We start from the raw sequence: 14641 nt of genomic DNA, 5'->3' as shown, positions 1-14641 counted from the left end.
ACAACAGGGAGGCACACATCCTCCCTTTTTGTTGATGGAAAAGTCCCATTTTGATGTATTGGGTGTACACTCGGAGTATTATTCTCGGAGGGGAGGAGAGAAATCTGAGAATGTGCAGAAAAACAAGATAAGCGCGACAGTGAGGGAAGAAAAATGTTGAAAAAAAGCAGAACATACATGATTATAATCAAATCATTAATATCCACTTCATGAGGCAAATGCATGACTCCAACCTTAATGTCCATTCATCTCCATCAGCTTCCATTAAAATTGGATTTGGAGCTGAAAAAAGAGCTTTTATGATGGCTGCTTTCAATCAGCTGTCACCAACAACGCCTGGGAGCTCATCTATCATCCCCGCTCCATTTAATTGGAAGGAATACTACACAGGAAGTGGAAAATAAACCACTGCGTGTAAACACCCCTTCATCCAGGCAGAGAGAAGCTACTGGCTAATTAGCATAGCTTAGCATAAAGAGGCTGATTACTGTGACTTCCTGGTTGCCGGATAACGGCGACACTGAGAGAATATCATGAACGTTCTTGTCCTTGGAAATAATGAAATGTTCTTCCAGGGGCTGGATGCTTTATTCATACTTTAACCGCTTTAGACTGAAACGCAGTCAACGGCAGACTCTTAATGGACCTTTTTGGTAAAGTATTCATGATTAAATCGCTGCCATCATTCATTCATGATGACGTCCTAAAGTCATTGAATGCATCTTTCAAGAGGTTAGCTTTTCATACTCACTCCAGGCCTGTATTCTTTCATTCAACATGCATTGTTTGGATTTGATCTATTATAAATCAACTAAGGCAGACACGTGGAGGAGGGGGCGGAGACTTCCACCAAAGATGAGCCATCCTAATTTGGATTGTCCGTCGTCAAACACGGACAAAATACTTTTTTGACCTATAAATGTACTTAGAATGTTGTATTCTGGTGTTAAACGACGCCAAAGTCTCAGATCATGAGGTTTGTGCATTTGGAGGTGAGACCTTAAAGAAGTTTGGGATGAGTTTTTTCAAACACTGGCTCTCTGTGACATCACAGAGCGCTCAGCTTCCTTATATGGGCATGCAGATATGCTCTCTGCCCTCCCCCAAGCTCTGCTTCCCTGCTTATGGTGCTAGCAGTGTCTGCTATTTGTTTATAATTCCTAACAAGACAAACAACATATTTAACTATTAAATATAGTATGGCATTAACTGTATCATGGTTACTTCTCCTCCCTCACCGAGTCTTACCTAATATCTTCTAGAGAAGAGACTAGTCCAAGATTTTAACTAGTTTCTTATTAATTGTAACTATAGCTAAGTACTTGTAACAAAAAAGTACACTTTTAACAAATAAAATGGTGTCTGCTTCCATTTTGGAGCCAATTAAGCGGCGTAAATGTGGTCCAAAAGGTTTTACACGGGTATCTTCCAGGTTTTTTTGGCCTGTGTGAGCACCCTTGAAGGCTAGCTGTGGTGGAACCGTGGAAACTAAGACTAAACAACACCACTTCAAATGGCAACACTTATGAGCTTTCACTCGTCGAAGCCTCTCCTAATTAATGGGAGACCACAGCTGCAGTGGAGTGGCGAGTCCACCTTATTAAGTGCTGCTCTAAGCACCAAAATAATTGGGAGCTTCTGAGAAGGTAATTCAAAAGAGTGTCTTCCAAAAAAAGGAAAAAAATCCTTTTTGAAGGGGGTAGTTAAAAGAACGAGGGCCTAGATGGACACTAGATTGCTCTTTGAGGCTAACGAAGTACAGCAGCCGGCAGGCTAGCGTGGAGGTACAAAGGCCAGGCTGAGCATCAGCGTGTCCTTCAGTCACTGTGGAAGCTCTGACTGATATGAACGAGTGCTTCTAAATCATCACCGTATTCAACCAGATAAAACTGCAATTACATGAAAAAAAACATTTGAAGACGCCATCACTTCCCCCCAAACAGAGAAAATGTCAATAAAGGAAAACACACTTGGACTTCTTACATTCTCACTGATCTGAAGTCTCACGAGAGCCGTTAAAAATCTACATGACACATATGAAATACCTACTACATGAAAGACCTCATTGTGGGCTTTCTAGATCTGCTACTTTGTCTTCTCAAGTGATGATGCACCGACTGGCAAACCACCGCCTATCTCCACCTGTGCTCCACCAACTGTGCTGAGACCAGCCATGATGTTTGGTCTACTGAGGAAACGACAGGAAGCGGAACCGGAGGTCGCAGAGATGAGGATGCTGAGGTTCTCATTGGGAGTGACCAGGATGGATAGGATCAGGAAGGAGTACATCAGAGGGACATTTCATGTTAGAGACCTTGGAGATAAAGTCCTTCAGGCCAGACTGAGATGGTTGGGACATGTCCAGAGGAGAGATAGTCAATATATTGGTAGAAGGATGCTGCCAGGTAGGAGGTGTGGAGGAAGACCAAAGAGGAGCTTTATGGATGTAGTGAAGGAGGACATGAGGGTGGCCGAGGGTGGAATTGAACTCAGGTCTCTTAGCTGTCAGGTCTGCGCGCTAACCACTGGACCACCGTGCAGCCCGGGACGATCATCTTGATCCACGAATGCATTCTTTGGCCCAAGTCTCAAATTAAGATGCTAAATTTGCAGATTTCTACTTCACAAAAAACCCTCACCCCGAGGCCCCTAAAAATGTTCCACTTTTTACCCTAAAGTCCCAAAACAGTCGCTACCATAAAATTGTTATTAAACTGCAACGGCTGTTAAGCTGGGCGAGGCGAGAGCATCTAATGAGCAAACAGAAAGTGGTCATCCTTCCAGACTAAACCCATGAACTTCCCGGTCCCGGCACAGTTGATGAGGAGGTTTTACCTGGGATTCTTTAAAACAATCCGTGTGTGACGCTGAAGTAGAAGTAGAGCGCAGTAAAACCATACTTATTGGTTTGGCATCATTGGAACGCTTCCCCAGAGGAAAGGAAGTTTCAGGAGAACAACATCTTCATGCAGAGAAGCAACAGCATCCAGGAGGAGATAACAGGATCAAATACGATCCGTAATATACAAAGCTGAGTCTGGATCGGACTTTTAAAGGGGGATTGTCACTCGGGAAGCATCCTCCGTCCAGGGAAAATGTCCGATGAAGTGTTTGTGTGCGTTGGAGTCCTCTTATCTGGCAGCCACAAAAGACAAAAGCAGATGGATGGTCCACCCCCCAGGCCCTGCTAAGCTTCAGACTAAACTTCATGATGAGCACAAGAGTCCAAACCAAGCAGCCTCGGGCCCCCCAAGTCCCTGTGCGCTGATCCTGCGGTCCATTAGAAAAGGAAATATGGACGGGGAACATCGTTCTGCCTGCTCAACTCCATCGGCCCTGGAGGTCCCAGGAGGTCCCAGGAGGTCCCAGGAGGTCCCAGGAGCAAGAGCAGCTTGGCCAAGAAGAACCATGATGCCCGGTGGGTAGTGGGTTCAAGCTCTGCTGCTGGACCCCATTTGAGTGTCACTCAACGGGAAACAAAAGCACCTCTAGCAAAAAACATCAATCTGGGAAAAAGCAAATGGAGTGAGGTTCCCGCAAACTGGTGAAGTTAGCGCATCAATATGTTTGATTCCCTAAAAGATTTTTATTTCAATATTGCAATTCTATACAACGCAAACTGGTGGACCCGCAATTGGCTGGCGACCATTCTAGGGTGTACGCCGACTCTTGGCCAAAGACAGCTGGGATAGGCTCTAGCATACCCGCAACCCTAGTGCGGAAGTGGTACATAAAATGGATCAATGGATGGACAAACGTGTTATAATATAAATTTTATACAGTTCCACTATGTTAATTCTGTTAATTAGAATGCATTTTTAATGATTGCAATACTGTACACACGCCAAACAACAATTTTAAATGGAGGGAGGTTCACCAGGCTGCCACAGTTAGCTAGCGTGCATCCCTAGCATACAACATTGTGTAGACTTTGTACTCGTCACAAAGTCAATGACGAGTGACCTAAGATGTATTTTGCATGTGGACAAAAGGCCGCAACAGACGGCATTTTAACAACCCCCCCGTGGAAACCATGAACGCACGTCTGGGCTACAAAACGTGCACACAACCTTCGAGTCAGCGACGCCAAAATGTCCCCCAGCTGTGCAAAGCAGAGGGGAAAGGTGTTATTTCCCTTCTGTATGGTGTCCAAAGGAGCTGAAGCGTAAAAGTGCCGTCGACGCCGTTGAAAGCGTTCCTCCCCCAGTCTGCAGGTGGAAACTACACAGAGCGACCACACGGGGGGGTACGCATGGGAATGCTACGCCTCTTCCTAGTTGCATTAGGAACATATTGCACCATCCAAAAACTTCCAAACTCCGCCAAACTTTGTGTGGCTGTGCAAAGATGACAACTTGTCCCATGAGACAAAAAAAAAACAAAACAGGTCAGCGTTGACAAGCGCTAACAAAGCCCGCCTCGGCGTGCCAATCAACCAATCCTGAAGGTCTTATTATGTTTGCATAGGAAAGCTTCCTGACACACTTTAAAGCTCCCAGGATGAATACACACACACACACACACACACACACATGCACACACACACACACACACACACACAGCATTAGGAGTCCAAACTTACTCGTTTTTGTCCACGGCCAACAGCAGCCGCTCACCTTCCGCCTCAATCAGCAGCTTCAATGACGGAGGGTGAGTCTGGGAAGCGACACATGAGGCGGATTAGTTCTGGATGGTCTGATTGTGCGGCGCCGCTAACGGCGCTCCGAGGAAAAGGGTCGGAATTTTAAGTATCAATCAGCGACGAAGAGCACCGACTTCCTATCAGGCATCTCGGCCGCCATCGCACTCCAGGATTCATGTAGCATAGAATATCTCAATGCTAGTGCTAACGCTAACAGGTAGCTATTCTTTAGCACAAAACAGTTCAAATCAGTACGGTAATGATTCCAGGAAAATCAATACTATCCTTGCTATACTATCCTTTATCTTTATAAAGATAATCAATAAATCTATCAACCGCACAATAAAGAAAAATAAACTCAATATTTGTTTCCCTCCCCTCTCTCTCAGGCTGGATGACAAGAGATGTCACTGTTCATCTGTCTCCACACATGCGTTGGTTCAATAGCGCAACGAACCATAAAAATGAACAAAAATACAAATCTAAGGTGTTCAGAAAAGACGATATGAAATATCATTTGTGACTCGTCGTGTGCACCTTTAAGAAGCGGGGCCTGGGAAGTGATTCTGGTGCCGATCCTGGAAGATCTAGAAGACTTTCTGTGCTGGTTATTGTGTGTAGCTGCTCTATAGGATTCCACAACTTAATACAAAGTGCCGAAAAATGATCAAAATAGGTCCCGTTTAATATCGAATGCTAAATGGCGGAAAGTCACTTCTTGCGGTCGGGTCTGGAACCAATTAACTGCGATGAACAAAGGAATAGACGAGACTTGCTGGAATGTTTGAAGACACTTTCCCACGTTATTGAATGACAAACTGTCTCTAAACATTTGCCTGTGTCGTATATTGGCGTTCAAGAGGCGCCAAGGGCGCTTTAGGGATCTTCAGCTGGAAGTGATTCTACTTTGGATGGATTTAAAGTACATTTTGTTGGCTCGTAGCCAATAAAAAAACAATGTCAACGCTTATCAGCGTGAGTGCAGAACAAACGTGGAGTATTTACGCTACGTGTGGCAAAGCACACTTTCAAAATGTCATTAAATGCGTTTATATATTTAAAGCCGCCACACAGATGACTGTTTTCTATTCATGCGTCCTCACCAAAGCTCCTCTTTGTCGTCTTTAGGAGGATTAGCTTTGGATCTGGTCTTCTCGACTCTGATCCTGCCACCAACTGGCTCACGATGCTCGTCTCTTTTCAATAAAGCGCCAACATGGCCGCTAGCGGCGCTCACGTGTAAAGTTTAATTTCAGGTCAGCACGGACAAGAAGAAGCGCTCTGGGTTGAGTCATCCATCATTAAGTCCCCCCCCCCCCTGTCACCGTTTCACCATCACACTGACAGAAATGGACTGGATCCCGAGTGGACATGGAAGCAGGACGCTGGAGATTCCAGACATTTTCCTTGCGCAAGATTCCTGCAACTTGAGGGAAATATGAATATTCCTGCAATCTGTTTGGGCTTTTATTCAAATGAGCACTTAGGTTCACCTCTCCTAAACTTGGGATTTGACAGCTTTAGGTGATATCCATAACAGGAAATACTCTCACTGGAGTACGGGAAGATCTCCCTCATGGCTGCATGGCGTGTATCTGGAGTTAGGAGGTGACCTTTCAATGGTCTTCCAAAAGTAAAAGCCATCATCTCCATCGTTTGGAGAGAAGATGATTGCTTTTGCAGATTCTTATTATGTCATAGAAGAAAAACCTCCTTCCCCCTGGACATGATACCACCTCTGAAGATGCTCCTACCTGGATCAGACCACCCCATGTACAAGCCCCCCAGCAGGCTTTGCTGCACATCTTAAAATCCGTCTGGTGGGAGCTGTAAGTTTACTTCCTGTTCTCCACTGTAGGACATCAGTATTTCAATATTGACCAGAAGATGATGGTACCAACTTGTGGATTTTCCTCACCTGGGACTGAAGCTGGTGGATTGGTTTCCAGTCTTTCCCGGAGAGCTGAAGAGGGACCGTGGTCCCGTATGGTTTCTGCTTTGCGGTGGGTCTGGGTTGAACGGTGGAACTCCCTGTGAAGAAAGCACAAAGTTCAAATCTTCTCCCAATCCTTCTTGCAGAGAACAACCACGCCTAAGAACGCAGATCTTCAGTTGTTTCTCTTTTCATGCTTTTCAATCAAACACACTCATGTCGGTGTCAGAAGTGGGATCGGTTTGGGACCGATCCCACCTTGGGACTGGTTTTTTCCCAGACATTAGAGAAGCGTTTTTGAGGATGTTAGCTGGTTCTCCGGCGTCCGGGATGCGTTGCTGGGATTAGTTTTGTCACTAACAGGCTTTTCTCCTGTTTTTCTCTGAAGTGATAACCGGGCCTCCAAAACGGTAACTATTTGTGGAACGCTATCCCAAATCCAATATATTCATCCCACCGTGTCCGACTTCCAAGTGAGACTGACAGTGATTGGCATCGAACTCAGTGCCGGCTACAGTTCAAAAAGACAAAAGCAGCAGGGGTGGTTAGCATCGTTAGCTCCTGCGCAAACACTAAAATTCCCAGGTTGGTCTCCATCAAACCTTTCCAAGTGTGATTGCTATTCCGTCCACAAATTCCCTGAACGCTGAAATGATGGAGCCGACAGCAAGGAGAATGAAAAATAGATATTCCTTTGCTTTTTAATGATACTTCATCTAAAAGCTTTGAGGCAAGTTGGGTCAAGGCCTGTCAGTAGATTATCCTTGCTAATAAGCACTGGCTCAGCGGGGGGCGCGGGGGGGGGGGGGGGGGGGTGTTGACACAGCACCGTCACCTTCTGCAAATTTTTCATTACAAATAAGAACACGGTTCAAAGTTTTTCCCGTCTAGTCTCCCATGACTCACTCAGCTTAATTGCTGAGTCTGCGTATTTTCCAGCATTAATAACCCCATCCACCCCCCCCCCCCCCCCACACCCACCCCCCGATGAGCTTTGTTGGGGAGCAAAATAAAGAACCGTTCTGGAGTTCATCACAGTGACACACCGGCTGATAGTGCAGATCCAGAGGTGAACATCTGGGCAGACTTCATCCAGCTGGAGGATGGTGATGAGAAGCAGGCGCCCTCCACCCTCCACCCCCACCCCCGCCTCCCAATGAGGATGGCATCCTCCCCACCCCCACCCTCCCCGCACACAAAACAAAAGGATCATTAGCTTGAGGACTTGGATGAACACAGCGAAGAGGTGGAGTCCCGGTGGAGTCCTGGTGGAGTCCTGGTGGAGTCCCGGTGGAGTCCCGGTGGAGTCCGGGTGGAGTCCTAGTGGAGTCCTAGTGGAGTCCTGGTGGAGTCCCGGTGGAGTCCTGGTGGAGTCCCGGTGGAGTCCTAGTGGAGTCCCGGTGGAGTCCCGGTGGAGTCCCGGTGGAGTCCCGGTGGAGTCCCGGTGGAGTCCCGGTGGAGTCCTGGTGGTGGTCCCAGCCAGGCCAAAGTACACACCATAATACCCTTTTTGACAAGGGACTAAGCAGGACGGAGCAAAAAAAGTTCCGAAATTCTGACCTGACCTGGGCGGGTCTGACCAGTCGTGTTTTGATGTAACTTTCACGACAGTTACACGCACCTACTGGACTATGCAGGCTTCCGGCATGCTTCAGGGTTCACCCTTAATCCCCCCTCACTTTGTTCCGAACGAACAAAAAAGTACTTTATGAAAACCCGCCAGCCAGCCCAAGCACCAGCAGCCATGGACAGGCATGAAAATATTGTAGCGTATTTGCTTTTGCAGCACATATGGTGCTCTGTTCCCCCCTGACCGCACACAGCCCCCCCCCCCAGCCCCCCTCCTGCGTGTGCTCCAAAATGAGATAGGGGGCTACACATATGTTGCACATCAGCAAAGTACAAAGTTCTAATTACTAATGCCTGAGTACTCGACGGGGGAGTGGGGGCGGGGGTGGGGGGCATGCAAGGACGCACTCCAAAGTCGCTTCTCAAGATCTTGAGAATCCATCAGATGAACTTTGTGTGCTTGAAGGAGACTCTTTGAAATGAGTCCTTGTAGGGTTTTAAAAAGCAAATAAGTGCAGGCAAGGACACTTCCAGGATTGTTCTACAGAAAAACTAACAAAAATAAACCAAAAAAACATAATGCACCAGTCAAAGATCCTTTCTATGACAGGAGCGCCCTGCTGTTTTTAAAGACCCACTGCAAAAACACAAGTAAAATATCCTCTATTTGTGGGACAGGAGCACCCTGCTGTTTTAACAACCTACTCTAACTTGGCAAAGATCCTCTATGTAACAGGAGGGATCTGCTGTTTTTAAGGACTTACTGTAAAAGCTCTAGTCAAAGATCATCTATATACAAGAATTATCTGCTGTTTTTAAAGCCGCTAGTTGAATTTTTTTTTAATAATTTTTTTATGGACGTACACCTGTGGGTATGCATACCCCACTTTGGGAACCTATGATCTACAGTATATATGACAGAAGTCCCCCTGCTGTTTTTGAGGACCAAGAGCAAAAAATGCTAGTCAAAGATCATCTATGCTGCTGTTTTTAGGAATGTACTGCAAAAATTTGAATCAAAGATCCTCTATTTGAGGATCTGTACAAGTTTTTACAGCCCTTATGCACAACTCTTTTTAAGAATGTCTTGAAAAATTGTTTTTTTATTACAGACCAACTGCAAGAACACTCGTCAAAGATCCTCTATTTTAAGGTTCTACTCTAAAAACACTAGTTCTCTGTTGTTGAGAAGTGTTCTCAGTTTGCTGTTGCTTTTAGGACCTACTGCAAGAAAAAAAGTAGTCAAAGATTGTCTACGTATGACAGGAGTGCTTAGGCGTCTTAATGAATTCTGCTTCCATCTCGTCCAAGCGACTATTAATCAGACGCTGGGATTTGGGATTCCATCCAGGAAATGTTCTCAGCCAAGTTCTGACGTTGAGCCTTAAGACGGGAAGCCGCTTCACATTTGGGGTGATTGACAGGCATGTCACGATCACAACAAACCTCCCCAATCAGAGGCTAATTGAACGAGAAAGCTGATTGGCAACTGGAGTGATGGATGACGCAATTATCATTAACGACCTTGCGGACCAAAACAATCAACTCCACCACCCTTCTCTCATCATTACCCTCCGCCATATAGTAGTCTCCTGCCCCCCCCCCCCCCCCCCCCCCAGGAGAACAAATTGTCTTGGGAATATTGTGTCCTTGGAGGATAACTCCATATGGATAATTGATATCATCATGATATGATAACACTACCAAGGATACTGTAGTGAATGTATCATACAACATACAATAACAATATCGACAGACAGGACCGCCCCCCCCCGCTGCTAATCAATATTCCTTTTCAATACTGCCAATAACATCTGTTGTTCCATGTAAGCCACACAAACAGTTGGAGAACACAAACGCTGATGGTTACACCATCATACTCGCCTCCAGCTACAATTGCTGATATTCTTTAGCCGTGGTTTGTTCAAGTTATGAATCCACTTCCTGTCACCTGGCTGGACGTCAACATATACCATCAACATATACCGTCAACATATACCGTCAACATATACCGTCAACATATACCGTCAACATATACCGTCAACATATACCGTCAACATATACCATCAACATATACCATCAACATATACCATCAACATATACCATCAACATATACCATCAACATATACCATCAACATATACCATCAACATATACCGTCAACATATACCGTCAACATATACCGTCAACATATACCGTCAACATATACCGTCAACATATACCGTCAACATATACCGTCAACATATACCGTCAACATATACCGTCAACATATACCGTCAACATATACCGTCAACATATACCGTCAACATATACCGTCAACATATACCGTCAACATATACCGTCAACATATACCGTCAACATATACCATCAACATATACCATCAACATATACCATCAACATATACCATCAACATATACCATCAACATATACCATCAACATATACCATCAACATATACCATCAACATATACCATCAACATATACCATCAACATATACCGTCAACATATACCATCAACATATACCATCAACATATACCATCAACATATACCATCAACATATACCATCAACATATACCATCAACATATACCATCAACATATACCATCAACATATACCATCCAGGAAGTGGATGGTCCTGCAGCCAAAATGCCATCAAGACGCCAGCGGTGTTCCACTCCTTCTCCACCTAGCAGGGAGTCCTCCTCACAGCCTCAGCCATGAAGGTCAAGAGCTTCCGGATCCTGATCCGGTATGTGAATGTGACAAGCTGGGAAGGTGATGGATTTCATTCACACTTCCCTGGACGGATTCTGGGCCACATGTCTGGCATCCATTAAAAGGTAATAAAACGGAGAAGTGAGGTAGGCAGCTGCTGCAGTCATGAGATGCTATTGTGATGTCGTTCGCTATGTGTCGTTCGCTATGTGTCGTTCGCTATGTGTCGTTCGCCATGTGTCGTTCGCTATGTGTCGTTAGCTATGTGTCGTTCGCTATGTGTCGTTCGCCATGTGTCGTTCGCTATGTGTCGTTAGCTATGTGTCGTTCGCTATGTGTCGTTCGCTATGTGTCGTTCGCTATGTGTCGTTAGCTATGTGTCGTTAGCTATGTGTCGTTCGCTATGTGTCGTTCGCTATGTGTCGTTAGCTATGTGTCGTTCGCCATGTGTCGTTCGCTATGTGTCGTTAGCTATGTGTCGTTCGCTATGTGTCGTTCGCTATGTGTCGTTAGCTATGTGTCGTTAGCTATGTGTCGTTAGCTATGTGTCGTTCGCTATGTGTCGTTCGCTATGTGTCGTTCGCTATGTGTCGTTAGCTATGTGTCATTCGCTATGTGTCGTTCGCTATGTGTCGTTCGCTATGTGTCGTTAGCTATGTGTCGTTAGCTATGTGTTGTTAGCTATGTGTCGTTCGCTATGTGTCGTTAGCTATGTGTCGTTCGCTATGTGTCGTTCGCTATGTGTCGTTAGCTATGTGTCGTTCGCTATGTGTCGTTAGCTATGTGTCGTTAGCTATGTGTCGTTCGCTATGTGTCGTTAGCTATGTGTCGTTAGCTATGTGTCGTTCGCTATGTGTCGTTAGCTATGTGTCGTTCGCTATGTGTCGTTCGCTATGTGTCGTTCGCTATGTGTCGTTAGCTATGTGTCGTTCGCTATGTGTCGTTCGCTATGTGTCGTTCGCTATGTGTCGTTCGCTATGTGTCGTTCGCTATGTGTCGTTCGCTATGTGTCGTTCGCTATGTGTCGTTAGCTATGTGTCGTTAGCTATGTGTCGTTCGCTATGTGTCGTTCGCTATGTGTCGTTAGCTATGTGTCGTTCGCTATGTGTCGTTCGCTGTGTGTCGTTCGCTATGTGTCGTTCGCTATGTGTCGTTCGCTATGTGTCGTTCGCTATGTGTCGTTAGCTATGTGTCGTTCGCTATGTGTCATTAGCTATGTGTCGTTCGCTATGTGTCATTAGCTATGTGTCGTTAGCTATGTGTCGTGGCAACAAATGCGTCACGTTGCTCCTGAAGTCAAACCAAGTCTGACACCCACATGATCACTTTCGCACTTCCTTTGGTGTGACGTTGCAAGAAACGAAAGCCTGTTGCATATCTTAAAAGGTGACTGATTGATATGACGGGCTGCACGGCGGACAAGTGGTTCGCGAGAAGGCCACACAGCTAGGAGATCAGAGTTTGATTCCCCCCTCGGCCATCTCTGTGTGGAGTTTGCATGGCAGGTCTGCACGCTAACCACTCGTCCGCCGTGCAGCGGTTAAACAGACATAATATTTAAAATAACAATTCTTGTTTTCATTTCTTGTTTCTCATTTGTCAGTTTGCAAGTGACGTTTACAGCGAATACACGATGTCCTTGTTATGAAATATTAACTTTTAGCAGTGTTTTCCGCTACTCTGCATGAGCACACTGACTTATCTCTGACACTTGGGATAGTTGTGCTACTTTTACTTCGCTACGTAACACATGTCAGTAAATATGAGATGAGGAAATCAAGATCTATTCCACACAAGCGGCCCTGAACAGTCAGTAAAAATTCATTCAGTAATAAATAATATAAAGAAAATGGAATAAGTCGGAGCATCTAATGAATTACTGGCTGTAATGTAAAATCCACACTGCTGGTTCAGTGAAGCAGGTAAACAAGGCGGGAAGGAGGAGAAGGAGGAGAAGGAGGAGAAGGAGGAGAAGGAGGAGAAGGAGCGATGAGAGCGGTAGGCTTTCTTAGCTGATGAGGAAGCGCCCCAGGAAAGAGACGCCATCAAGGCCCAACTTCCTTATGAACTCTTGATGAATAAATGAACAAGTTGCTGGCATCGAATCCCGTATGTTTTTTTGTTGCCCACCTAATTAAGTCCCAGGATTGGAGGGAGTGACTGGAAGAGTGTGAAGATGAGAGAGGGAGAGACGAAGGGAGGGAGAGGACGCTCATTCCCGGCCTGGGAAGTGACACATGGAGAGAGGGAGCCAAGGCGGCGACACATCAATGCGTTCGTGCAGACACTTCATTAGGCACACCTGCATCAATATGAATGTGAGTGTGAATGGTTGTTTGTCTATATGAGTCCTGGGATTGGCTGGCCACCAGTCCAGGGTGGACACCGCCTCTCACCCCAAGACAGCTGGGATAGGCTCCAGCATGCCCCCACGACAATAGTGAGGATAAGCAGCATAGAAAATGGATGGATGGGTTTGGCCATAATATTAAAAACAGTACGGTGGTCTTGTATTGTATTGTATTGTATTGTATTGTATTGTATTGTATTGTATTGTATTGTCATTACCTTGAACCTAATGTTGTAGCCAAGGAGTACAGTTGGGGTTATTTTGGGGTGTTTTTATTGATATATTATTTTATTAAATAGTATACTATACTAAAGTAGAGTTCATTTGTACATATTTATTTTATTCATTCATTTATTTAGTTACATGACAGCATATCATATATTTATTTAATCATGTGTCATTCATTCCATTATGTATTTTCATTGTCTTTTAGTAGTTCATTACATTTATTTAAAAAATTACATTAATTTTATTATATATTATTTAGTTTAATATTTATTAATTACAGGTATGTTTTTTTATTATTTTTTAGTTGTACTTATTCATTCATTTTCGACCTCATATCCTCACATGGGTCACGGGCGTGCTGGAGCCTATCCCAGCTGTACTTATTATTCAATTATTATAATTTTTTTGTGTATGAATTCATTGTTTAGTCATCTTTCATTCATTTTCTAATCATGTAAACATGGTAATTAAATAAAAACCATGATCATAATCTAATGTTGTTGTTTTACTGCACACATACTGTACTAAAAGCTACATTAATTGTCAATCATGTCTGTTATGATCTAATTTGAATGCATAATATTCAGCATGAGTTTATGACAGAACTCCACGCAGTTCCGTTAAAACCGGATGTTAAATTGTATTCATATAGCAGCTATTTTCTGGTTTTGGGCATGAGCCGATCCCCAGCGTGTCATCGTCCACCTACCTGCCGGGTGTCCCACGCCCACAGCCCGCAGTGCCGCCCAGATGAGCAGGCTGGCCGTCCAAGAAGGCATGGCGGTGCTGACACGCTGATGTGTCTTCAGTGCAGATTCAACATCCCAGCACCAAACAGCTGACGGGCCTCCCACTTTCCTCCCCCCCGCTCCTCATTGGGGAGCTTTCAAGAAAAAAGTCGAATGACGTCCCGCAATTTGATCCACCGAGCACCGGGTATGAGGCGCCGTCCCGCCAAAGTGTTGCCGGCGTGAGGTGGCTGTTGGACGGACGCGGGGAAAGGTCGTGCTCGGTTGTGGGTCCAGGAAGAATGACAGCAAAGAGTTGTCTTGTGAGCGCCATGTGCTTCACCAGAGAAGCCCCGCAGGGTCCTAGAACCCGTCCTGTTCCTCCACGGCCACAACAGGAAATGTCATAGATTTAATCAGGGGATTTTTTTTAATGTAATGTAATAATGCTTGGTTTTGATTGACATTAATATATATATAT

General features: G+C 45.1%; 1 protein-coding gene across 2 annotated transcripts in view; it reads right to left on the bottom strand.

Moving 5' to 3' along the window:
• Positions 1–14446, bottom strand: part of adam12a (ADAM metallopeptidase domain 12a) — a 40318-nt gene extending 25872 nt beyond the window's left edge. For both annotated transcript variants that reach the window (XM_078788721.1, XM_078788722.1), the window contains exons 1-3: positions 14142–14446; positions 6561–6673; positions 4583–4656 (exon numbers count right to left, since the gene is read on the bottom strand). In XM_078788721.1, coding sequence (XP_078644847.1) covers positions 4583–4656; positions 6561–6673; positions 14142–14211 — 257 coding nt within the window. In that variant the 5' untranslated portion in view covers positions 14212–14446. The remainder of the gene's footprint in view (positions 1–4582; positions 4657–6560; positions 6674–14141) is intronic.
• Between the last annotated feature and the right edge of the window lie 195 nt (positions 14447–14641).

The sequence above is a fragment of the Doryrhamphus excisus genome, unplaced genomic scaffold (genome assembly GCF_037039965.1).
Source record: "Doryrhamphus excisus strain RoL-2023G ecotype Guam unplaced genomic scaffold, RoL_Dexc_Guam_v1.1 HiC_scaffold_24, whole genome shotgun sequence".
In the NCBI taxonomy this organism is placed as follows: domain Eukaryota; kingdom Metazoa; phylum Chordata; class Actinopteri; order Syngnathiformes; family Syngnathidae; genus Doryrhamphus; species Doryrhamphus excisus.
Note: the sequence above shows the minus strand (reverse complement) of the source record. Positions and strands in the feature narration are given on the sequence as shown.